Source organism: Fringilla coelebs, assembly GCF_963513975.1.
Source record: "Fringilla coelebs genome assembly, chromosome: 1".
Taxonomy (NCBI): domain Eukaryota; kingdom Metazoa; phylum Chordata; class Aves; order Passeriformes; family Fringillidae; genus Fringilla; species Fringilla coelebs.
In genome coordinates this window covers 99,737,845-99,764,904 of record NC_140028.1, presented here as the reverse complement: position 1 = coordinate 99,764,904, position 27,060 = coordinate 99,737,845, and the positions used below count along the sequence as shown (strand labels likewise).

The window sequence follows — 27,060 nt, the reverse complement described above, 5'->3', positions numbered from 1 at the left end:
TTCACTCTTCAGCACGAGCTTTGATGGTGAGCAGGAATGCAGCACTCACTTACCACACTCATTTTTATCCCTATTCTGTAAAATCTTTGTTTTCTGGCTCTCAGTTGCAAACAGGCTGTGCCAGTCCATGGTGTCAGCATAGCAGAGGTTCTTGTTCCTCATAATGGCAACATCTCCATCACTTATTTCCTTGAGGGAGCGCAGCCCTAGGGACTGTATTTTCAAGTTAACAACAGCAAGGGAATACTGGCCACTAAAATGGAGAGGGACAAATAGAAAAACATGGAAGCAGGCAATTAGTAGGCAGGATTTACTCAGCATCTTTTTCTTTTAGTTGTCAAATGAGTCCTGCTGTGAACTGCATTTTCTTCAAGCAAGGTTCTGCTCAGCCTTCTAAACTTAATGCCATGTACATGCCATGCCTATTACGTAACAACTGCAATACTCACATCTGCTTTTGCCAGGGCTTTTGAAGCTAAAACTGTCAGGACACATGTGTTCTGACAAGTAAATGATGTGGAACAATGGTTATAGGTAAAGCAGCTTTTATTTTGTGCTTGTCCACCAAGTCACTCTTCCTCCTGGGGGAAGCCTAGGAGGGCACTTGGAAGCATTGCTGATGTCTGCACTGCTTGGCAGCCTCCATCCACGACTGCCCAGCTACCTCAAATCCCATAGTGCTCCTGATCACATTATGACTTACCCCAGACTGTAAAGACATTTTCTGTCCTGCTTGTGCTTCCAGGATGGTGGGGAAACCCAGGTCCTGAAAGTAGGCTCAGGGCAGCCCTCCATACATGGCACAGAGCTGAGGGTCTTTACTCCCAGAGTACTTTATCTACACTACAGAGATGGTGCTCTACTCCTTGCAGGGTTTGCATCAGTTTTGGGATACCTGAGCCTCACAGTGCTTGCAACCTTGGTGTGCTCAGACAAGAGCAGCTCAAAACAGGGTTTCTCTTAGAGTGGCTGTGGCACATGATTTACTTACTGTTGCTTTGTTCTGCCTCGTATAATCTCCAGATTTTCGAAAGCATAGAGATCAGTAGCATTCTCAGGCCAGGCTTGAATTAACAGAAATCCTGCAAGAGGAAAAGAAGATTAAAAAATAACCATAATGGAAATAAACTCACGTTAGTACTGGCAGCAGAACCTCCTCCTGTAGCAAATCCTGCACCAGGAGAAGGCGCTTGTACTTTCCCTATGCTTATCTGAAGGATCTCAAAGTCTAACATGACATTTTAGGGAGCAAGGAGATATTTTTAAACCCTGTTTAATAAACAGTTTACTTCTTAGCCCACCATGAGGCCTTAGGAGTGCAACAGAGCATCTCAGCGAGCCACACATCCTGCCACACCAAGTCACCAGCAACGACGGCTCTTGCCAGTAGATATCCCTGGCTGAGAGGGTGCAGACTCTGGATCTGTGGGAGAAAGGCAGCACCCCATCCTTTTTTCAGCCGACCTCAAGGAAGAGGAAAATTGAAAAGCAGGAACAGAGCAAAATAGCTACTTGTAGTGGATTTTCTGAGGCAAACAGAATTCCCCACTCAGCTGAAGTGTTTGCGAGGAAGGGGAGAATTTGGAAAATTGCAGGTTGCTGTATGAAGCTCTGCAGTTAGTCATTGCTACCCTGAAGGGAACCACACAGGTGAGAGAGGAAGAAAAGGAGAACTGGAGTCATGCCTGTAGACCCAGCCCCAGTGTCACATTCATTGCATAATGGGTTGAACACAATTACTTTTAATTGATACTTGGTGCAAGACGGTGGCTGAGTGCTCCGCTGGCTGCTTTGTGCTCATGGAGACACAGTGACCCCAAGGAAGAGCTCATCAGGCTGCAGAGGGTGTCTCCATAAGGATGACACAAGCCACTGAGCACGCTTCCCTAAGGAGCTGCTGAAAGGTTTTCCACAAATAGAAACACACTTGGCTTTTTTTAGCTGGAGTGGCACGCCTCTGCATCACCACATGCTTCTTGGGTGGCTGGGGATCTCCACTGCTCTTACTCTTCTCTAGGGCTGACAGTTCTGCAGAAGGGATGTTCTGGCCAAACCACACACCTTGGATGGAAGACCAGTATGAGTTATGTGGGCGTAATGCTGGCAATGTGCTGCTGACCACCTTGGTTAAGAGTGACCCTTGTTAGCTCAGAGACAAGAAACACTTTGCATGCACTTTTCTTCATGTGCTTAAAAAATTTACCTCCTTCCCATTTGTGTTTTTGGCAGTATCAGTCAAAAAACACCTCAGCTTAAATTCACTGCTAACCTGATATTTCTTTGACTGTTTTGAAGACATCCAATTTCTTGGGATCCAAAGGTAGGGTCTTTGTGAAGGCATCACTGAAACAAACAGAATGAGAAATTGGGAAAAGAGCATCTTAGCCTGGATTTCCCCTAGCATTTTTCTTTCAGTGCTTGATGGCCAGGAGGTAACTCACCCTAGAAATGCAACTGGGAGAATGCTGACGTCCCCATTGATCTTGGTGCAGTTTTTGAAGGAGTCGATATTTGTGGCATTTATGGAGAGGATCCCTTTAAGTTCACCTATTCCGATGCCATTGCACACTGTTAAAGGAGAGATACAAAAGTTAGGGGGGACAAAAGTGCAGCCCAGTCACATGGCAGGGTAGAAATGTGGAGGTGCCACAAGTTCAGAAAGAATTCCTGTATGGTCAAACCACTCTAAGATGAGTTTCATAGATCTTTTGCCTATTTTTGCTTTTCAGAAAGTGCCACAGGATAACTGCCTCCTGCTTGCCCAGCTGTGCAGCTCCGGTCTGAGCATCTCTGCACACAGGCTCTGGCACATCCCCTTCTGTCTTTGTCCCATTTCCATTCCTTTGATGAGACACAGGGAAGGACAGATGGAGGAGAAGGGTGATGTGCAAGATATACATCACACTGTTTTATCTATTGTACTTGTGGTATATCCCACCTGGAGAGCATGCTCCACAGTCATGCTTCCTGAGCAAACCTCTTGTCAGATCTCCAAACTATTGCTGGTTCTGATCTATATTGAATTTGCACTTAACTAAGATCAGAACTCCCTGCACTTTTCCCAGTAAGTTCTCTATCACCCCAAAGCCTTACTGGTTTATTCCATGCTTTTTTTACCTTTGCTGCACAGCCCATCACACTTTTTACACTTCCGAACACCATTTTCTTCCACTTCGTAAGTATCAGCGTTGCACGAGCGAACGCAGGAGCCGTGGTCTGTCACCACGTAGTTGTCTGGAAAAAAAAAGGATACAAAGGTGACTGAAATACAAGAGGGATGCTTTGAGGGCCAGATAAGCACTTCAAGACTTGTAAGAAAAAAGGGGCTTGAGCCTTTGGCACACTCAGAAAAGTATAGGCATTAACTATGAACATCACAAACATCATTTGAAGGTAGATGAACATACAGTGCTATCACCATTTTGCGGGGAGGGGAATGGTCACAGAAGGATGAAACAACATTGAAGTCTTGATGGATTAAAAAAATACAGAAATGGAACAGCAAGAAAGGAAAAGCAAGCATCTGTAGAGAAAGGCCCTGAGACAGAATGTTAAAATCAATTCCTTTTTAACAGTCCTAATTAAGAACCAGTTAAAAGTTGATAATGTTTTGGTAATCCATAGCATTGATCCCATATAGTCATTGTTTTAATGGTTTGTAGAAGACGCCTTTCTCTTCACCAAGAGAAAAATTTTCAGAAGTCAAAATGCAAAGATTTAAAACCAGGCAAGGTGATGGATGCAGCCTGTTTCAAGAGGCTCAGTTTGTCACCTGTTCTCAGTTCCCACAGAAACTGAAGGGAACAAGTGCTTTTTCACCTGACCACAACACAGAGGGATGACATAGGACCCTTCCCCCTTTTCTCCAATGCCCCACCTCCTCTGGGGCTGCAACCTGAAATGAACTTACGTGGACATTCCTTCACACAAGTGGCTCCGAAGCTGTATTTTCCTTCAGGGTTCACATCCATCTGGTAAGTGGTGGGGTTATACAGGACCAGTGGGGGACATGTGTCCTTGCACGTAGCATCATCCCGAAACTTGCGGCACGCCTGTCGCGGAACAACAGCACCCATTAAACTGCCTTTTCCTTTAAAAGTGACAGTCATTTTACACCAGGTCTTCAAAACAGTCTGATGGCCTCCTCTGCTTCCTGCTTAGCTCTAATGGAAACCCCTAGCAGCTACAGGCATGGTCCCTCAGGCTTTGAAGTTGAAAGGTTGCTTCAGGCTGGGCAATGGAGTTCAGTATTTTTTTAAAAAAAGAAACCATAAGCTTTTCTTTTTCTGAACAAGAAACCTTGGCACTCTGGTGGAGAGCTGCTGGGATTCACGTGGGAACAGGAGCAAATCTGCATGCCTTAGAAAAATTTTCCCTTACAAGCAGCAACCAGATCAAGACAAACTGTACTTTTCTTGGCCAGTTTTTAATAACCTAAATCAAATCAAGTCCTTTCCTGCCAATTACTGAATTTTCTGGCTAAATATTAAACTCAAGCCATTATATTTGGCTGCAGGTAATGAACAATTTAGCAGGCATTTATGAAGGGCAAGTTGGTTCTTCCAATCTAAATCTGCATTAAATTAATAATGACTCTCTTTTTCCCTTTCTTCCCCCCTGGCTTTCCAGATGAGAGAGAGTAACTGTCTTCCCTGTGAGCCAGTAAGGGGATCATAGCCATCTTAAAAGGAAACCAGGAATAGAGGTAACAACAATAAAATCCAGGTCGAATGATTTCTATGGTGATTTCTGAGATGTCACTTAATTCTCAATGAAGTGTAGTGCAAACATAGGGAAGAGTTAAAACCACGGCATGCACCAAACCCCTGAAAATCTTGTGGAAAAGCAACGGGACCTTTATTCCCTAAAGAGGCTCCATTGGCTTCTTCTCTCTTCAATGTCCCAGAGCTCCCCAAATACAGTGCTTTTGTGGCAAGTCAGAAGCAGAAAGGGAAACCTGGATTTCACGGGTGAAGTATGCTGAAATGCAAAGAAGTGAAGGTCCATCACTTCTTTACTTCCCTTACAAGTTCTTGCTTTAGTAAATCAAGATTACTACTGACTAGTGCTAAGGACCACAAGGCAAAGCTGTGCTGGCCCGGGTGACTGCTGCACCGTGGGCTTGTTCACGTGGGGAAGTTGCCCACAGCAAACCCTTGGATGCTCTGCAACAACGTTGAGTTCACTGGGCAGTCAAAGGCACTAACACTGGTTTGGAACACGCTAGGAAGGTCCGTGGGCAGAGTCAGTAAAGACTAGCTCAATGTGCTGTGAAGTTCATGTCATCTTCCCTCCCAACAACCACCCATGCAGGGAAGCCCTGGAGCACCCTCCAGGTCAGCATCCCTCAGGAGGCTGAAGGAGGCTAGAGGACATGCAGCTGAAAGCCCTGCTGGCCGTGTCAGGGACTGAAGCCACTGTGGTGGTGGTGGGGCAGCAGCATTACCAGGCAGTCACTCTCCCGAGGCCCCGTGCACCCCGCGGCACACTGGTTGTGGCAGCAGTCGCTGGGCACCTTTCCCCTGCACCGACCGGAGCACTGCTGAGCACAGATGACTTTTGTTACTGGAAGACACAAGGAAAAAATGAAAAACGTCAGCTGTACTTGCTGTAATGAGATCAAGAAATATGGAGAAAGGGTCTGGTGCAGGTTCTGTGCTAGATTTTCCTCATGGGACGTTCTGTCCTCATTTAAGGCCAAAGTTTGGGAGGGGTGAGAGCAAGTGTGGGTGGTGGTAAGAAGGGGTCATGTTCAGCCTGTAATTATCTTGGCTCTTATGAGGTGCTAAGAGCTCTGATCCCAGCCAAGAAATATGTCCTGCTTAGAAAGAACAACCCTGTTGCACCAATGCCTAGACCAAATAAAACTCTGGGCAGCCATTGCATCTTATAGCTGGGCAACAGAGACCTGGAGACATTTGTCTCCATTTCATTGAGAAAATTTACTATTATGGTGCTAACTTGGGAAAAACAATGCGACAAAATTGCCAGGACTCCGTACTATAACTGGAAACTGTACATTGTAGGCGTGGTGCTGTAAAACATCCCTTTAGTGGACTCAAATATTTCCAAAATTTACAGAGATAGGGGAGACTCACTCAGCAAGCAGATTTCATACGCACATTGAATTATTTTTCTTTAATGTTCAAATCCTTGGCCAAATTTTATTTTCATTACCCAACTCCCTCAGGGTTTGCACCAGTGCAACAACCCAAAGGAAAGAACTGGCCCTGGTCCAGCTTTCTGCAGAAAAGCAAAAGCTGCCTGAAACATTTTGTTGAGAATTGGGAAAGCTTCTTCATTTGAATATCAAAGCAGAGAAAAGGATCATCGGAACAATTTTTAAAAACCCCACAAATGAATGGCTAGTATGTTTTTGTACCCAAAATGGGATTGCTGTTCTCTTAAAAAAAAATAAAATTACTGATCCACAAAGCCTGGCATAAGGTGCCAGAAGAACCTGATGGCTACTCTGCTTCATACAGCATCCTGAGCATTTCAGCTGAGCACTGTGCTGTTATCAACTTCACAATTGGAACAAATGAGTTACAATATTATCAGAAATTCCTATAAGTCTGAAAACCATAGTTGTTAATTAACAGAAAACTATTACAAAAAATAGCCAGCTACAGGGTATATAATAGTGATTTTTCAAAACCATATATTCTTTTTCCATTACACAGTTCTGTATCCAAACTGTATTATTTTATTTTTTCTCGTACACCTGTAAGCAAGATAGTATATTTTCAAGGAAACAGATTATTTCCACAGTATGCATTAGTTTCTCTGATAGCAACTCCTCCATTCAACTAGAAAGAGGGGAATAAAAGGCACATTGTTCTACATGAACAGCATTTTGATACAATTATTTTTCGTAAGAATTAGCAGGGGAATAAAGCACCTCATCACTTTGATAACTATTGACTAGAGTTTCCTGCTGGAGACACATATTGCATCAAACATTTTTACTTCATATAAAGTATCCCACGTTCATTTCCAGAAGAAAGAGACATATCCCCCAAACTTTCCCACATATGGCAATGTGGGATACATTTTCAGTTGGCCAGATTCTCAAATGCCTGGAGAGGCGAGCGAGAGCCCGCAAAAGATTTTGTTTCATGCACTCGTCAACCTCCTGATTCCAGCGAGGGCTTGTAAATGCTGGAAGCTTGCAGGGCTGAGACCTGAGGTTTCACAAGGTCCTGGGACAGCTGTGCAGCCTCAGCTGCAGGAACCAACCCAGGAAGGGCTTTGTATGCACAGCCACTGTCCACCCCGAGAGCCAAACTGCAGAGCCAGCTGACAAAAACTGAAGCTTGCACTAAGTGAAGACAGGAAAGGTATATGGCCCTCTTTCCTCAAGATCTAAGTCATACGAATGTGGCTTGATATTTGCAGACAAAAAACTTAGGTTCAGGTGACTATTTGCAATGGAAAACTGAATGTAGGGTGTTGCTTCCATTTGCATTATGTCTAGATCAGCCGTTTTTCCACTGAACTTTTCGCAAAACAAAACCCAGTGTATTTCCCCCCTTTTTAGAGAAAAAAAAAAAGCAGTGAAACAAATTGTCATGGTGTTCCTCGTCAACCTTTAATTTAGGAAAAATAAACTGTTGCAAAATCTCAGGCACTTGTAAATAGATATTTCTGCTGCTCTCTTAGTATCAAGAAAGCATCCTACTTGCATAATTACGGTTATTTTTTCAGTAGACAGAAATGCAGTATGTATGTTAGAGCACACAAACTATTTCTTAACTAATCTACAGGCTTACATGTCTGGCAGTTTTGTTCACCAGGACCCCAGCAGTGGTCTTCTGTGCAGTTCTGATGGCATTTGGGACCTAAAGACACAAGAGAGGGTAAAATGTTCTGTAAACTAAGAAAATAACAAGGTACCATGAACAACAGAAAACAATGACTTGAGATTTCCTTCCTGATAAACCAGGGGAGGAAGCACCTACATAACAGTGCTCAAAAAATTTGAGAGCTGAATTCGTTATCCTTTCTTCACCTCTGCTTTCCTACGTGCAGTTCTCCACCTCCACACCTTTGAGCAAGCGAGCACAATACCCAGGCAGTCTAGCTTACGAAAGAGGCATATTTTTCCCAGGAACAGGAATCTCAGCTACTGCCCGGCTGGCCCTTCTGCTGGGGTTTTCATGCAATGGCAAGTCACCACTGGCTTGAAGTCAGGCATGTGCCAGCTGCTCACTACAGGCCACATGTAAATCAGTGTTTCTGAACAAGGCAGTTTCTAAAAAGAAAACAAATCCAACTGGATTCACAGGCAACTGCCAGCTACTCTGACCACAAAGTAATTTGACTTGTCTGCTTTGTGCCCTCCTCCCATCCTCTGCCAGAAATACTCCTTGTGCAGGACTATGCTGCAGATGGATGATTAATGGAGCAGTGGGCAGGATGGACAGATACCTTGCCTGACCTCGAGGGTTCAGTGCTGGGCTCTTTCCCATTCCTCCCTCCTTCCTCTGCTCTTTTTCTTTCTCTTAATGACAAGCAAAGTCCCAGAGACCCAACTTATTTTAGAGTATGGCATCATTATTAAAGCCATAAAAAGCTGTCTTAGCAGATTAATGTGGAATTCACTACATTTAAAAGACATTTCCTACTCGAGCGTTTCTTCCCACTAACAGCATGTGATTCTCCTTCCCCCCGTCAGCCATCAAATAGCTGAACAAATGCCAATACTTGTCCAAGACTTGATTGATTTGGTGTGGGACCAAAGAACTTTGTTTTTTTTTAAGTTGAAAAGTTAAAGGTTAACATTTCTGTGGTGCTCAGAGCCAAACTCCTGTGCTGACATGTATAGTTTGCAACTCCTTGATTACGCCAGGGCTCCATAGAAAAATAAGTCAACACAGAAGTTGGCTATTAGCTCTCAGGCAATTATGCAACTGGAAGAAGATAAAGAAAATATGTTTTCCTGCCAATTTATAGTGCCAGAAATGAAATGCTCAGAAATGAAAATAAATCCTCCTTTCTGTGAAATGACTGGGGATTTTATGGGGGACTCATAAGGCTAAAGGATTAGCTTGAGCCTGCTCTAAGCATATGCTGTACAAACTTTTAAATATCCCCTCATCTCCCTGTTGATCTGAAGCGTCAGATTTATCTACCTGTTTATTAATACTTTTGCCAGGGTAATCTGTGCAGCCCCAAACAGGAGAATTTTATGGCATTACTTGGGCCTTAGCTCTAAAAAGGCTTCAAGTAACTCCATGAAGCTCCCCATATGGTTTCTCTAGGCCAGAGCCTTACAATGTAAACAGAAGATCGCTGGAAAACAAATGAATGCATGTTTTCTGAGCTGTCTTTCTGAGCTGAGCACATATGCAGGGTACTGTCTTAAATCAAGAGGAACATTCCCAAGAACTCTGCTGAGCTATGAGTTAAGGACCTAACCATCATGAAAAATTATGTCTTAGGCCAATGGTGCAGAAATGAAAGCACTTGACTTGGAACAGAGCTGGGTGGCCTTTGTTAGAAATTGTTGGACCAGGAACCCACTGCATGAAAGATGGGATGTTCATTTTACTCTCTGAAAGGGAGGGGGACACATAGCACTTTTCATAAGTTAATACTCACAAGAAGACAGGTTGCTCGCAAATTCAAGCACCGTGGGAGGTTTCTTGCTTGTGTCAATGATGTCATTCCAAAGAACAGTGTCCATGTTGCACAGTTTGGGGTTGTTGCTGATTTTAACACCTCCATTGAGAATTTCTGTTAAAGAAAAAGAAAAACTGCTAAGTGAAGCAAATCCCTAATTTGCCCCAGAGACAACCCCAAAATGTCTCTGATCTAAAGAAAGAGAAATAAGTTACATCTTTCTCCACCTCAGCCACATGATACTGACAGAAAGGAACAATCTGCAGGGCATCAGCACTCCTGATGGTGTAACTAACACCTGGATCAGACCGACAGGTTCTGCAGAGTCAGCTTTTCTCGGATGCCACCAAGATACCACTATATGTAGTCTTCTGCCTGGTGCCACCTCTAGGGCCCACAGTGGTCAGCAGAGTAGGCACTGCTGGTGTGCCCAGCCAGAGACCATGTGAGACACACATATCACCAGAAAATATTGATATGTATGCACTGGAATCAAATAATACAAAATAACAAATGGATGCTTCTTTGCCAGTTTCAGGAACAAATGAGTTTTCTTTCTCTTTATAGAAGATTGACTAGCAGGAAAGCAATTAGAAAACTACATTCAGATCCTTGCTTTTAAAGTGGACTTTGATGGCCCATGACTGGAGAGGCAATCTCCAGCAGATCTTGACACCAATAAGTGACAGCTGAAGTTGGCTTTAGAGGTGCCTCCCCTTCCTGCCCGTGTCTCACCTGAAAGCCGCTTCATTGGCAGCTGTCGGAGTCCCTGGGTTTTATTCATGTGGTAGTTGGATAAAACAGCCAGGGCGTAGGAGTTGTCATACAGCACATTGCCTCGGATGATCTGGAGGTTTTCCAGGGGAATGACATCCACCATATTAAGGGCGATGAGAACGTAGCCTGCAACCTCCTGTATTGACTGAGAGCAACAGAAGAAACAAGGTGCTTAATCCATAGTACACTTCAATAACGGCTTTCCTCCTCCCACTCCTCCCATCCACCAGCTTTCAATTTTAAGGGATGAGAGAACACTTGATCTCATTAAAAAAATATAAATGCAAGAAGAAAAAGGGACTATATGCAAAACCTTGGTGGTTAAGCATTTATAAACTCACCCTTTCAGCAGCTACCAGGGGGTCATTCCAAAGCTCCAGCATACCCCTGTTCTGTCCCCAAGTGAGGGTAAGTGGGGCAGACTAGGGGATGCAGGAGAAAAGGGCAAGCATGTATGAAATGGCAAAGTGTGATGCTTCCCATAAACACTTGCCTAGCCTTCAGCAACTGGCAGCACACAGATGTCACCTGACTCAGGCTTTTACATGGTCTCTTCTGCACCCTTTCCTGTGCTCATCAGAGGGGAGGACTAGACAACCTTCTCCTTTTTAAACAATATGTATATATTTACAGACAAGTGAGGTACTGTTCCTGCATGTGGGTTTTTCCCCATCTTGCATTGTGAAATGTATGCGTTTCTATCCCCTACAAAAATCACTGCAAGTGAAAATCCTTCAGGCTACTAAGGATATTCTCCTTTTCTATGAAGACTACCAGTAAATTTTCAAGCGACTCGTTACATTCCTTGGAACCCTGAGCTCCCCAATCAGGTTGTGCTTGGGAAAGAAGAATGGCAATACCATCATATTTGTAACCCATATGTTCAAACCACAGATTTTTGATATTGCTTGTTGCTTGCTGGTGGAGAACCTGGAGGTCCCCATGCCATGGCTGGGTTTTAACATCCAGCCTCTGTTCACTCCCTCTTCAGCTTGCCTTAATTTGCCCATGAACTTGTGCGCAAAACAAATGCTGAGATGGGAGTAGCCCATGTGTCAATCACAGGGGATTATCTTGAAGATCACTTCAAGAATCTTTGTGGGAAGTTATTGCACAGGACTCGCCTGCCTGCTGAGGGTGTGAGCACTTCAGGCTGGAGAGGCCCTCACCTCTATGGCAGGGGAAGGGACTGCAGTTTGGAGGGCAGGGAAAAGGCTTCACAATCTGCCACTCGCTTTGTGCTTTGCTTTGCCCAACAGCACCACAAAGCTTTTTGCTCTCTGAGAAGAGAGATAATAGGCATGGATGTAATTCTAATTATAAATGAGAAGTAATCCATCTGCATGGCACCCAGCACAGTGCTTGAAAAGCTATTTCTCAAAGCACCTGATTTCTTTAGTAGGGTTGAGTGCATCCTGCAGCCTACAGGTATGCTTAGACTGTAGGCTGTGATTCCTGTGGCCTTAACTAGCTATGTTTTTTGGATCACCACAGAATTTTACCAGCAGCTGAACCTTTGCACTTAAAAACTGGAGTAGGATTTTTTGTAGCAGAGAAGCCCCATTGGCCATGAACACCAACCTTCAGGAAAGAGAGGTCACGATTGTGCTCCACATATGTAATCTCCAGGTTGCTGAGCACCACCTCGCAATTGTTGTACATCCTCTGCAGGCTGGTGAAATGGTCTTCCACATGTCCCAGTTGGGTCAGCTTGTTATTTGTCCCTTGACAAACTGTGGAGAAAGTAGAAAGCTCCATGAAGGAAAAGAAGAATTAACTACAGGGCAAAGACTTGTTGCTCACTTATCTTTAAAAGCACTACAGTAAGTTAAGCATGAGCTTCATAAGAAACAAGAACATTATCTGTCATGACTCCACTGGCAATAGTGTAGGAAGTACACAGTGTAGGACAGAGATGTACCAGAATTTAGAGTTGGAATTACCCTCCATCACTTTCTGATATAGAAAACTTTCAATACGAGGCTTTTGTACATACATAGCACTAAGTTTTCTGGCGCACGGACATAACTCAGTTTCTGAAGAGAGGATATTGATACAGTTCCACTGAACACTGCTGAAACTGGCATGCTGCCAGGTATCACCAAAGGTGATTTTCCTGAGGACCTACTTTACATTACTTTCAGGGTCATTGGGTCTCCTTGTAAGCTCAGAGGGAGGAAGGGGGGCTTCCTGAAGGACCCCTTAAGCTACAAATTCGGGTTTTAAGGTCTAACTGAACCTCCAGTTACAGATCTCTTGCCACTCTAACATTTTGGGAGTATGACAGACTTAGGAGATTTTCCGGTATATTCATCTTTGGCAGACAAATCCACTTCTGCCTGGTGGGGAAGGAAGAGGTGTCACATAGAGCACCACTGAGATTCCAAATATATATAACAGCATGATGGGAAAAATAATCCCCTCCTGAAATTATATTACTCTGCTTTATTAAATTCTAGAGGAACTGAAAAAAGTTGTCAAGATTGTATTTGATTGCAATGAATGAGCAAAATGCAAACTTGCTCTGAAGAAAAACACCAGACACAACCCTGAAAAATTCTGTACTCATACAGTCATTCCCTGCGCTATCCCCACAGGGGTCAAATGAACACATCTCTCAGTTATGCTAATACAGAGCAAAGGAGAATGATATAGAACAAAATGTGGTAAAAAGCTTCACAACCCCTTCCAGGGGCTCCTTCAGCTGCACTTTACTCTTCAGTGGGAGCAAAAGGAAGCTGTTATCTCATTGTTTGCATAATGCAACCCCAGCCTGACTGCAGAGCTTTCCATACTGAAAGAATTATACTGGTTAAACTTGGAGAAATGAATACATGAAATGATACTTTTGTAGAGCCATAATTCACAGAAACACCAATCACAAACTGGGGTGCTGCAAAGCAAATAACAAAGACTCTTGAGAAAGCTGGAAATATGTTTCAGTTCTACTAACAAAAGACAACACCTGTTGAAGATTTACCGAACAACTGATGCTTTATTAGTAGGAGAAACAGTGTAATGACAGTGATAAAAACACACTGACCAATCATCAAAACTATTCACTGAACATGTGGTACTTCTCAGTACAATCATCAGCATTAGGAGTTACAGTGATAACAGATTAAATACTCTGGACCATGTTTAAAGCAAGGCTGCTCACTCACATTCCTCAGTTATTTCTCATTACACATCTAGAGAAACATTATAGTGTTTGGAATCAGAGCAGCAACTGCTGGTAAATGGGAACACTGTGAAGGGCTGTGAGTACATCATCTAAGCTGCTTGACCCTTTTTATATATTTTGAATTTCTGAATTTCTTAACACTTGCTTTAGAAATTGTAAGTGGGATTTTCTGTTTTAGCTTCTGTTCCAGTTTGAAACTCAACTGTTGCATTGTGTTCATACTTCAAATCTGTATTTGATGTCTGCTTCAAGTACAAGGACCACAAACTATCAGAGTCATGGGTAGGTTTTTGTTGCATGGAGTGGTCACATTTTGAAAGTTAAAAGTAAAGTCATATGGCTAGTCTGCTCTGGAAAATGTGTTGCTCTTGGGGACAGGGATGAAGAGTCTTTGAACTGACTGGAAAGGTAAAGGAGTCATCCCAGAGGGCATCTTGAATTTTAAGCAATGTTATCCTACAACCAAGGAAAAACCAGTAATTACAGATTCTCAGACTGTTCAAAACCTCAGCTTGGATGCTCAGTTTAGGCATCTCCTATCTGATCTTTAGAACCGTGTGATTTTGGAAAACACTCCAACACAGTGCAGGAGCAGGTGCAGTTTAGCCTGCTCACAGAAATAAAAAAAAAGGTAAGTCATCCTGCTGTGGTCTTCAGGGTCCCCAAATGTACCTGATGCACTTGTTGCATCTCTGAGGTTACCAGCAGAGATCTGCCCCACTACTCAAGACAGGCCCAGTGCAAAAACTGCAGTGTTTATGCCTGAACCAAAGGATGGCTGGAAGGAGGAGCTTCCCTGGTGGCATCCTCCTGGCCGCCTGTGCCCTTGACCAACTCTATGCTGCTTGGCACCGGTCAGATCACACAAGAAAACAGCCCAGCTTGCTGAAACAACCCCCAAGACAAACTGCACTCATTTGAATGTGCTTCTCTTGGGATCAGACAAGTGCTGGAGCTCTGAACTTGGGCCAGCTGTCTTGACAAAGACAGACTTTTTCACTGCTTCAGGACTGAGGCAGCAGTCAGAGGGCATGGTTACTCTTGCACTTCTCCCTCTCCCTCTCCCATGGGACCTCTCAGGGAATCATGTCAAAGAGTTGATCCAAGCTACAAATAATATAGGACAATAAATAAATAATTAGACAGAGGGTATTTTTAGCTCAGGAAAGCTTGTTGATGTGGTTCACCATGGTGCTCCATGCATTGGAAACAGCTCAGAGGACAGAGCAAGGAGGCAGAAGCAAATAGGCAAGACAAGACAAAGAACTCCCCTGCTTGTGAAGCTGCAGAGGGAAAGCCAGACATAGCAAGCTCTGAAAAGCCTTCAGCTTGGTCTCCCAAGACCTACTTTTTTCCCCTGTACTGTGGGCAGAGAGCACTTTGGCAGCTCTCCACCAAAATCATGCAAAAGCACTGGTCCCCTCATCACATGCTCCATCCGGTAAAGAGTAGCTGAGATGAGATGTTAGTTATGATCTGGAGAGCAGAATAAAGAGGGCTGCCTCTGTTAAGAAATCAACAGTGTGTAGCCGCCAGAGTATCAGCCAGAACACCTCAGCGGAGCTTTCTCCCTCCTGCACAAATTTTTGTTTGTGCTGAGAGATATAAGGGATCTAAGTACATCCACAAAGTGAACTTCATCACACCAGTATTTACCAAGTGAGAACCTGGGTCATAAGCAGTATGTGCTGAGCAAATAAAACCCAAATCAAACAAAACAAGGTAAATCCCTGCAGCAGTATTACTGAGCTCAGGCAACAGCGCAGAATAATTTTCCAACTAGAACATTTGAAAAGAAAATAAAATGGCCTGCTTGTATCTGATAACACCATTCCTGCAATTTCTTTGCTTATGGAAACTGTTCTGAAAAGATACACGCTCTAATTATCTGTATATAATATCACAGTGTGAATGCCACTCCGGCCAGAGGCTAAAGCACAGACAATGAGGTGCTCGCCCTGCTCCGCAGAGTTTTAAGTGGGATGTGCATGCTTGAGTGCATGGAATTTATTACGATTTAACCTCTATTGAACTCAATGTACTTGTCCTCTAAAGGACAGATTCTAATGCCCCATGCAATACATTCATTACAAAATTTTGTTTCAATGTGTAGCAAAGCCAGCACTATCCAGTTCAGGAGCCAGTGGTGGGCATGGATACTTGCAGGGTGCTGCTGGAGGTTATGGTAGCATGTACCGTATAATATATGTTCTGCATGGGCACTTACACATTTCAGCTAAAAGGGAGAGTAAAACATTCAGGGTAAGAACATCCCTGACCAGTAGAGAAGCCAAGATCCAGAACTGAACTTCAGGGCATGGGCTGATCCCTGAAAGACGAAAGCTTTGCTTTTATCTGTGATGTTAATATAATAAAAACACAACCGGTCTGGAAAGTTTTGACACAGAGGGCACGTCCCAAGAGGCTGCTGTCTGTGGCAGTGCTGAGAGCAGGGCTGCATGCTGGGAGTGCAGGGTTCTCCTATCCCAGCCAGGGTGATCTGCTGGGCCCTTAGTGCCCCAGCCACCACTTCTATGACATGGGGGCAACCCAGAATTATGCAGGACAGCATCATGGGATTATGGCCCTGAAGCATTTAAATTCTCTGTGATATAGATTTTAGCTCATATGCCGCAATTCCTAAATGCCAAAGTGATGTTGATCTTGAATCAGTTGCAGCATTACCTTGACAGACAGCCCTACAAAAATTTAGATATTGCTGAAACGACCCATATGTCAGGTGCTGTATAAGGCAGCAGTAATCAATGGGCTCAGGAAAGAGGCACACTATACTGACAAATGCAAAGTCATTGAATTTAGTGCTTATGAAAAGGGCAGGGTTGGCTGTCCTGGCTACTAAAACCTTCTGTGTGTCCACAGACATGCCTGTTCCTCCCCTTCTCTGCCTCAAACTTGGACTTACAGGAGCATTTCTAGGGGATGCAAACTGGTTCACCCTCTGCCACACTGTGCTCCTTGGCCACTTTTTTCTTGTGCAGCCTGAAGTAGTAGCATGAAACCAAAGCATTTCCTAAATGGCATTTTCCTCAAGTGATGGTAGAGAGACAGAGGGCATCCATACAGCTGTAATGCTAAGAGACAATATTATCCGAAATCCATACAAGCTCAGATTAAACAAAATGGTCCCTGCAGCAATTGATACAAGTAAAATCTGTTTTCATCTTTTCCCCAGAAAATCTCTGATTACTGACATCCCAAGTCTGTCACACATATTTGCCCCAGACTTGAGAAAAAGCCCAGACAATGCTTTGAAGCCAAATTATCACCTATCCCCAAATCACCCTCCGATTCTATCCATGCTTAGCCTGCGTTAGTCTCCCTTTCAGCAGTAGTCTCCCTACATCAAAATAGTAACTCACACAGGCAATTTCAGAGATATGCAAGTCCATTTCCATGCTTCATATGTCACTTATAACTATATATGCTGTAGCATGATAAATTAATGTACTTTTGCATGTTTTCTAGCCATTACTGACAATAACACAAAACTTGTAGGTAAGGGATATTTGTTTAATCTGACAGTGTATTTATAAATGTTCCTCTCTCCTCACTCATTAGCAGTACTTTCACTTTTGATTGTTTTTAGGTACTTAATGGAAGAGCAGTACCTTGCTGGGTGCTTGGTTGGGATAGAAAGCTGCCACTGAATGCCTGGGGAGATAACACTACTACTGGGCGTGCTACCATCAGTGCTGCCCACACCCCAAACACCTTCATCAGAGTGCGGGGGAAAAACCTTCCCAGTGAACTGGAATAACTTTATAGGAAATACTGATCAATTTGGGTCTGTATGAGCAATCACACCATCCCAACCTTTGCCCACTGTATCCCCTGGGTAACTCCTGCACAACACAGAGGGGATCCTGGCCTTACCCTGCATCTCCATGATCTTTCCTTGGGGAAAAACTGCTTCCCCTTCATGCGGACCTTCATCTAATAGGCCCTCTGAAATTAAATGAAGATGCTTGCCATTTAAGCATAAATATGCAGATCAGCTCTAAGGGCAGGTCCTCTATATCAGGTATTTTTTAACCACCTTCAAAACATACCCTTAAAGCTACCAAATGGATCCACATAACCTGCAGTGGAACCCAGCAAAGTGCAGCTTACTAGCTGTCAAGTCATCAAAATAATGATATTTAGCTTACAACAAAGTACTAGAACAGACAGGACATTTGTCATCATGATTAACCTATTAGAAAGACAAAGAACCATGCAATGCTTCCCCTAAAGAAAACATGGTATGAAATATCAGAGGTTGAAATAAGAAAGTGACATTACATTTTATGTAATCAATCACTCAAATAGAAGCATTTCTTATAAGTTCCTCAGCTCTACAGAGAAGGGATGGAGAAATTACCCAGTATTGCTGGGTTGAGTATGTTTACTGAGTATGTTTCACTGAGTAAGAATTTCAAGAGGGAGAAAAGTTATGTGACACAAAAGGAAAACCAAATCTGCTGCAATGTGCCATGGGAAGTTATGGAAAGGAAAGCTAGAAAGAGGTGAGGAGCACAAACAGTGTTCACATGCTGGCACATGTTTTCCCTTAAGAACAGTGTCTGCAAACCCATACAATGCCTAAAAAGTCCAGTTTCAGCTTAATGACAGCAACATTCGGGCACTGGAAATTCTTCTGCAGAAGATTATGATTTTGCACATATCCAAATACTTTAATTTAAAACACTATGAAAAACAACCTCATGTGGCTTTAGCAAGTTCTTGCTCAAACAGTGTGGTTTAGAGTAATGCAGTTGCTGAGATTAATTCCAACTTTTAGACACATTGGGACCAAAACAATGACAGAGCTCTTAAAAATACTTAGATGGAAACTGTAATTGCAAAGATTACCAAAACCAACACCCTAGTGGAGAAAAAGAATAAGCCTGGAGGGAAAGCTTTCCCAGATGGTTTCTTATTTCTATTTACTTGACAAAAACAACTTTTCCAGATAAATGTAATTTTAGGTTTCTCTTCATGACTCCAATTAGGAGTGGAGACCTGCCCTTTAACGTCAAAAGTCACATCCTATATTGCAAAGGATGGAGGCATCATGACAGATGGTCTGTTTGCTGGTGAGTGCATTTGCCTGAAAGAACAAATAATCACATACAAATCAACTTGCTTCTGGATGAAGACCTCACCAAAGTCACAGTATTTCTGACAACAAGGGATTCAATCTCATTAATTCCCCAGGGTGCTTTTTTTTCCTCCCCAGTATAATTTACTAATATTTCTATTTTTCTTCTTGCCATTATTTAATTCTGCATGTATGCTTATTAATCCTCCAGAGATTAAGGCCAGACCAGGATGTGCTGAAATCAGTCTTTCCACTGGCTTCAATGTGAACTGGACGGGGGATTAAATTCTTCTCTTGCTGATACCGGTATAAATTTGGAGCAAGTAAATGGACAGGATGGACTAACCCAGATTTAAGCTTTACCCTCTGAATGTCTTAGGGTAAAACTGTTGTTGATACAGATATTTTCTGTAAATACAAGCAAAATTTGAAAGAAACGGGAATTGTCACCTTGCAGTTTTCTACAGTTTGAGGAAAAGTTGATTTCCAAAGGTGAATAATAGATGGGAATTTTGAGAGAGGATACTTCCACTGAGGTACTGAAAGATAATCTGAGTTTAGCTCAGTTTTCTTCCTGTGGTTTTGTCACTGATCTCTAAGAAGACTTCAAATCACTGCTGAGGATTCCTGCAGATGGCACAAGCATTGCTGGAGTTCTAATTAACAAAGAGGGACAGATGACCTGCACAGGTTGGTTTGTATAATTTAGGAAAATAAGCTCCCTGAACAACATTACATGAACTACAGCCAAAGGCAAGGTGTTACATCAAAGACTGCAGAACACATAGTAGGCAGAAGATGGGGTCCTGCGATGCAGTTGCCCTGAAAAAGACTTGGGAATAATATGAGGTGACTAGAGGGAGAAACCAAGATCCACTGGGTCCATCAGTGGCAAAATGCTGAAGGAAGGGAGGCAGGCACTGGCATTAATCCCTGGTGGTGCCCCAGCATGCCCCGAGGGTGGTGGCCTCTGCCCTGGAGAGCTCTCCTCTCCCTGCAAAGCAGCTCCACCTGGGGCAGCTCCCACTCACTCCCAGTGCTACCAGGATGCTCCCCTCAGGCTTCAGCCCTTCTGCAAGCTACATTTCAGCCCATGTCCCTGACACATGGCCAGTGACTAGTGCACTAGGATTTTGCCTTGACTTTTGCAGGCTATTTATTGAGAATGATGGCTGGAAAGTCAAGCTCCCCAGGATGTCCTCCCCAGCAGCTGGGGTGCTGCTGTTGGGTTGCTCTTCCCACTCACACCCTCTGTGGAGAGGCTGCCACAAAGGTAACTAAGAGCTTGCATGGGGCTTTCTCTTTTGAGCTATTGCTCAAAGTTAAAAGGCCAGCTCTATTACAAGTGCAATAACCAGTGAACTTAAATAATGAGTAGTTTATAAATGAATAGTTTATAAATATTAGACACAACACTTAACAAATTTTGTGCAGAAAACCACAGAGGCACCTTTCCCTGCTTTTTAACCATATTTAGAGAAACTCAAGCCACACTGACTGTGCTACGGGAAGTCAGCATGGACTCTGAGGTGTTCCCAAGAAGTTTTCCCATGGGAGCCCAACAGAGCAGGGTGATCAGCTTGGCTCTACAAATATATCAGCATCAGTATGGGCAAAGTGATGAGTTCATGCCCTAGCTGGCCATTTTTAGATTCACTGTTTCCTACATAAAACAGAGTAACTGAAGCTGGATGCTATAGAGTGCAAAATGGGACTCTTCAAGACAAAATGCCACCTGCAGCTTAGACATTCCAGAGGTGTACAGCGCAGGGAAACACCACTGAGTGCTATGGAAAGGAACAAGACTTTGGGAACCACTGAGGAGGAAATTAAGGAGCAGGGGAAAGGCAGAGTTGGTGGTATATTGGTTATACAGGATGGATGTTCTGCCATCCCACTTATTTTGGATCCCCCAAGAGAAAGCATTGCCCATGCCTGTGTTTCAGAAGAGTGATCTTCATGCTGTGTGAAATCCACATACTGACCAAAGCAAGTTTGTCTTACCCTGCACTGTGTGTACCCCAACAAGACCATGCAAGGGGCAATAGACTCTGGTGTCAGTCCCAGCAGCTCTGTGCACTACAGTGGCTTGTTTCCTCCAAGCATTGGTCTGTCTGTCTGTCAGGTAGCACAGGGCCAGGCTAGAAGTCCATGGCTGCAGTCTTCCCATCCTCCAGCTTCATATACCAGCACATCTACTATGTTCATCTCAAAAAAACTGTGTGCATCCACTGGGCAGAACTCTGAAGTGTGAGTAGTGTCACACAGCTCCATTCATGTGGAGTTCAGGCCTTGGGAAACAGCTCACAGAAATGGAATGGTTCTCCTGGCATCCATGGTGAAGTTTGTATTGCTGTGTTGCTGCAAGTGGTGTAAACAGTCTGCACAGAGCACAACAGCAAGCAGCCAAAGGACCTCCCCCAATGGGGATAGCTCACCAAGCCTTCAGTCTGGGGACACGTGTCTGGCAGGGCTATGGCACCTTAAGATCTACACCAGGATATTTGGGAAAACAAGTAGATGACAATGGATAAATAAGCCTGTGTTCCACAGTCTAAAAACCCCTACATTCTTCATTGTTGTTTGTTCTGGCAACATCTATGAAGCAGCAGGATTTTATAGCACAATAAAAAGAAACTGAAGATGTGCGGCCGTGAAAATATGGGATCAGTTGCTAGTTACATCAGCACTGAATTGTTTAAAATTGTTTCAAAATGAGTTAACTTGAGAAACGAGAGTTAAAGGCATTAAACTGCGCTATGAACACTTTAGCATGTGGGATTTCTTGAGACACTGCAACTGCATATTTCAATTTGTGCCTTCCAATGAAAAAAGTCATATGTTTTTCTTTATTTATATTAAATCAAGTCTTATGTTGAAGTAAGCTGTGGTTGTCATGCACGTATTTCTGAATCCCCTGAGGTGTAAATTCTATGTGAGCATTCACACACTGGCTCAAAAAGGACAAGAGAAACCACTTGCAGCTGATTCCAAGTAGAACACTAAAAGCTTGCTATTACAAATACAACACATCCTTATTTTTTTCACCAATAAATATATGATTACACATACACACACACAAACACACACATATATATATATTTATATATCTGTAGCTCTCCCAGATAAGCGTATGGACATCTCTAGAGACGCAACATACGTGGAGTACTGCTGAAACACAACAGCAACCACACAAGCTTCTTCTGCTGCCTTGAAGTACACTTGCCCACCTCCATGATCACCCCATCCACTTCTGTGCGTGGTTCTGCCAGCTGAGGACATGGGAAGCGCTGCCAGCACCCACGGTGAATGCTGCAGCGAGCCTTTGGGGCTGCGCAGCTGCATCAGTCCCAACACCTCCTCCCAAGCTGGTCTACAGTAAGTTCCAGCCTCCTGTGGAGTCAAGCTGGAGAGCTACAGGAAGATCTATGCCTCAAAGTTCCTTACGGGACGTCTTGTCCCTTAAGAATGAGGTCACCTTCTCTAGCAAGACTAAAACAAGACAAAAACAGCAGACAGGACTAAGATAAACAGTATTTACCGCTTCAAACAATAAAAGGTACTGTTAAGTTACTACTGTAGCAAATGCCCTGTCAACTGACTACAAAGAACAAATGCAAGCTGATAAAAAGCTTTAAAAGTTTGTTTTCAACAACTGTGCATTCATGGGAATAAATGCTAACAATTACTCTAGGGCTTCCAGACGAAATTTGGATATTTGTGCATGTTGACAAGCAAGCAAGTTAATACATGCTGCTGGGTTTGAAGAGCCTCTGGTAATATTTAAGTTTAAAAGGCATAGCAGAAGAGCATATTAGATGCAAATGAGGATCATCTTCTGATCTTCCTTTAAACCTTGACTAAAACTCAGTGGAAAGACTGCTATTGAAATGAATGGGATCTGGATCAAGCACTTATTTCACTTAATTTAACTGTGTGAAATTTAATAAATGAGGTAAATAGACTTTCTACCACCCTTTATTCTGGAAGGAGGAGAACTACAATTACATTTTAAAAGCCCAGCTAAAAAGCCACAAAATGTTTTAACAGCACCTGGGTAAGTTTTGAAGATGAAGAACAATTTATCTTCAAAAGTCTGGGAAGAAAAAACATTGAATTCAGTCGTTGTTACTATAAATGTTGCAAGTTATGGCAAGTGGACTGCTTTTAGAGCTGGTCTTATTTAGCAATAGGGAATCTCAGTCACATTTAATGCCAGAGTTCAGTTTTGTGAAGACCTGTAAACAGGTCTGAACACTATAAAAGGTATTTGAAATGCATGATTACAGTACGTTCCATGCTGTTCAAACTCCAAAGAAGTTCCCTTTCCATCTCGTGATTTGCATGGTTCCTTCCTCATGTCCTTTCACCCTTTTCAACAAAGCAAAAGCTCCAAGGCTTAGTACAGAGCCCAGAACATCTGCAATCTGAACTCCAGAAATATAATGTAATGCTGGATAAAGCCCTGCTAACATTCTTAGACTTTTATGATCATAATGTCCATTCATGCAGGTCACAGAGAAAAAACTTCTGATGTTTGTTTGTTTGTGGGCTTTAAAAAAAAAAATTGTCTTTGAAAAGACTAATATAACAAATATTGAAAATGGGTAAGTAGAACTTTTTTCTCTGAAAAAAACGAAGCCTCACGTTTATCAAAACACTGTGCCTCGCATTGACCTGTGTGCCTTTTTAGGTCAAATTATTGTTTCACATATACTTAGAATTAGTGGCTGTTTAATTGTGAACAGTTTCAAATCACAATAAAGATGACTGCAGCTGCTAAATTTGGTTCTGCAACTCCTTTGTCCCTAATGTTTGAGGGATGGTCTTTCTCAAGGACCTTTTCCAAGCAACAAGGCAGGAAAAGCAACACACAGCTTTATCAAACACGTCACCTCCCCTACATACAAATATGAAAATAGAGAAGATGACATGCAGAAAAGGATTAAAAGAAAATCTGCCCTTACATAAATGACACAAACCTGCTTCAACACATTCCACCCCTCGCAGAAAAGTTTTCCAGAAAGAAACTGCCCCATCAGTTCAGTGAACATGGGGAATAAATGTCCCCTTGTATACAAAAAGCTGGTAAATCAGCTACAACCTAAGCTCCAGCACAGAATGTGAAAATTTTATCAGTAGCAGACGGTTGCACTGTGCTTATCTTTGCCAAAAGTGTCTTGAGGGGGAAAAAATGCCAGAAACTTTTTACTAGTGCAGTGAAATGCACGAAGAGACGTGAAAGCCAGAGACGACTGACTGTAGAACTGATCTCACTTGCTCCCGTTCCCATCTGCTCCTCTGCTCCTGCAATGTTTCTTCTGCAAAAGATTGCACTCAAGAGTTTTGATGAATGGAGGAATTTTTGTCATCCATTGGGTTTGGGTTGGTTTTTTTTTCCACTCTGACTAGAAATAATCAGCTTTTACTTTTTACTATATTACAATTTGGAAACTTGCTGCTGTACGCGGGTCTCTGGCTTTTTTTGTTTCCTAGAAGAAAACAAAGGGAAACAGAGCTGGGAATATCCCAGTGCAAGCTCCAGCACCAGCATCACTGCTGTGGGACATCTCAGCAGTGTTGCAGGAGGATTGGCCCTGCTCATCTGCCAAGCACACACACCATGTACGTGTTTGTTACTCCAGTGCTGCTACGATGCCTTACACCTTCCAAAATACCTTCTTAGGCACCTGCCCAAGAAACCCACTTCCTTGACTTCAGCTTTTTGTGGGAAGAAGTTTCTTGAACAGCAAGACAATTTAAATCACATTCTAATATATTTCTTGTGTGTTGCTTGGAGATGCCACATTTTTCTCCAGCCCATATCTTTAGTGGAAATTCAGCGAAAGGAAAGGTTGGTGGAGTAGCAACCTCAGAAGATATTAGACCCAAGCAATGTTAAGATTTGAGATCCATCACTCCAAGAATTTGCATGCTTGAATCTTCTAAGGATTTTTATGGAGTACTAAAACCACGAGGGGAAAAAATTATGTGAGGCAGGCATTTATGTACCTCAGCTGAAAAAAACAGTCCCAAAAAAACCAATCACACTTTGTTTTCCAGAAAATGACATTAACTTCAGAAAGATCTGGCCTTGGCCATTGCATCCCAGAAAGTTTCCAAAATTGCAAAATGGTCACTTTCTGAGCAAATGGACACATCACACAGTCAACTCTCCCCCTCCACTGCAAAGCGGCTCCCTGCCTTGTGAAATATCTTCTGATAAGCCTTACTAAAACCAGAGCCACCTTATCTGGGAAAAATGACACCTCCCAAGTTTTTAAAGCCATAGGTCTGTCTGGCTGCCTTTGATGCATTTGCCAGTCTTCAATCACTATCTATCTATCACTTCATGGAGGAGCTGCAGCAGCTCCTGTGAGCCCAGTAAACTGCCTCGCTGCAAGTGATGAAATGCTACCAGCCCCGAAGAACAGAGCAGCTTTGTGTATTAGCAGCTTTGTGTTTTAGCAGCTCTGTGTTGCCTTCATCCTCACCTCCCAAAATGTGGAAACAAATACTCATAATGAACAAATAAAATTATTTCTTCCATGGGCTAGGAAATGAACTTTGCAGTGTTGAATGCAGGACTGTGTAGTACTACATTGGATTGTATGGCAGTCTTGGAAAAATAAAGCAGAACAATCCTGTTCTCAATACTAGAACTAAAGGTCTGCATTACTAAACTTCAAAAGATTTAGACAGATTTTCCAAAGTAGGAATAGGAGTCTGGCATGTAAATCATCATACAGCATGCCAGTGGGAGGTGGCCATCAGCACTGGCTGTTGAAAATCCTCACTTTAAGAGGGATCAGCACTACTCAAACAAAGATGGAAGTTTTGCCACTGAGAAGTAAAGTTTTCAAGACCTACTACGCCTCCATGAAGGAACATTCTGAAGGAACAAGAGCCCCCATTTTGCCCCAAATGCAACATCACTGTATTGATATCAGTGTTGTATGAGGGCATTGACTTCACTTAGTCACACCGGGCTGCAGTACCTTGGAGCAATGTCATCTATTTAAGCAGAATGCAAAACGGCATTAAAAATAATGGTATAAGAAAAAAAAACAACAAAAAAAAGAAAGATGGGCTTAGAAGGGACAGAAAACAGCTGCTGGTAGATGCATTACAGCCGCGTTCAGCTCACAAGCTCCCCAAAGGTTCTGGTACAGGAGTTCAGCAACCCCTTGGGGAAACTGAGCTTCTGATCTGGCTATGTTATACAGCTACAGGATGTCTCTGCTGTCACCAGGTTTGCTTTTATGAGACAGCGCCCGATAGGAGGGGGTTGTGTTTTTTAGCTCTTGGATCTCATAAATGAAATTACTGAGTTCTTTCAGAGCTTTGCCAAAATAAGTTTCCATTAAAGTCTCAAAACTGTCTATGGAAAGTTTCTGCTATGCTTTACTGAACTCTCCCAATAAATGGCAATGCCGTTTATACTTGTGGGAAAAAGCTCTGGCAGTGTGCATCTATTCCAGATAACGTGCTACTAACACAACTCAGGAAAGAAAATGTAGGTCTCAGAGTAACTCAAATGTGGTGGTTTAGGGTGTTGCTTTTCCCTCTGCCCATTGTTCCAAGGAGGAGTCCCACAGCCCTTGCAAATGCATCTCACAGGATGTGACTGATGTGCTTTGCCAGATGCTGGGACACAGCAAAATATTGGCTTCTGAAACCTCCATTTTAAAGTTGCACTTTTGTGAGGAATTAATCCGACCCAAAAATGTGGGGTGCTCATAAACACCAAACATATTCTTACCTGTTCCTAATAACATCTAATGTCTTCAAGCATGCAAAACTGTCTGTCCTATTTTTCCATTTAAGTGCATTTATTTAAAATTCGGCTTTCCATCAGGAAGGGAAAATAAGTTTTACGCTTCCGGAATGCAAAACTCATCAAGTGGAAAATCTGCACTGGCCTAGATCAGTGACCACATAAAGATGAAGCTGCTGAAGCCCTGATGGTGATACTGCTGCTTTTGAAAATTCTGCCTTAAAGCCTTATCCCATTCTTTTTGGTTTCTAGCAATTTTTTAGATTCAAACTTGACCATAAGTAATCAAACCCTATACCACAGAACTGGAAGGCTGTCTCTTGTTGGAAAGCATTTCACTGCGCCCATTATGTGAAAACTTATGGAGAAATAACAGGATTTTAGAAGCAATGACAAAATGTGCACATCTCTAAGACAGGACGCTGGAAGCTTATTTTTAGCCTGCTTTTAGTAAAGAGATGCTATTAGATCTCTGTGGTTACTACTGCAAAAGTAGAATATCTCATTCATCCTAAGGCATCATTTTATGTGCTTCCTCAACCAGAGATTTTCAATTTGTGCTCAACACCACCTTGGGTGACCCTGGACTATTTTCAT

At 42.9% G+C, this 27,060-nt stretch overlaps 1 protein-coding gene across 1 annotated transcript in view; it reads right to left on the bottom strand.

The window, feature by feature from the left end:
- The window catches only part of EGFR (epidermal growth factor receptor), a 151,922-nt gene that overhangs the window by 31,810 nt on the left and 93,052 nt on the right, over positions 1–27,060 (bottom strand). The window contains exons 2-12 of the mRNA XM_084212715.1: positions 11,983–12,134; positions 10,360–10,546; positions 9,604–9,738; positions 7,773–7,841; positions 5,447–5,565; positions 3,911–4,052; positions 3,118–3,234; positions 2,442–2,568; positions 2,270–2,343; positions 992–1,082; positions 54–253 (exon numbers count right to left, since the gene is read on the bottom strand). Coding sequence (XP_084068841.1) covers positions 54–253; positions 992–1,082; positions 2,270–2,343; positions 2,442–2,568; positions 3,118–3,234; positions 3,911–4,052; positions 5,447–5,565; positions 7,773–7,841; positions 9,604–9,738; positions 10,360–10,546; positions 11,983–12,134 — 1,413 coding nt within the window. The remainder of the gene's footprint in view (positions 1–53; positions 254–991; positions 1,083–2,269; positions 2,344–2,441; positions 2,569–3,117; positions 3,235–3,910; positions 4,053–5,446; positions 5,566–7,772; positions 7,842–9,603; positions 9,739–10,359; positions 10,547–11,982; positions 12,135–27,060) is intronic.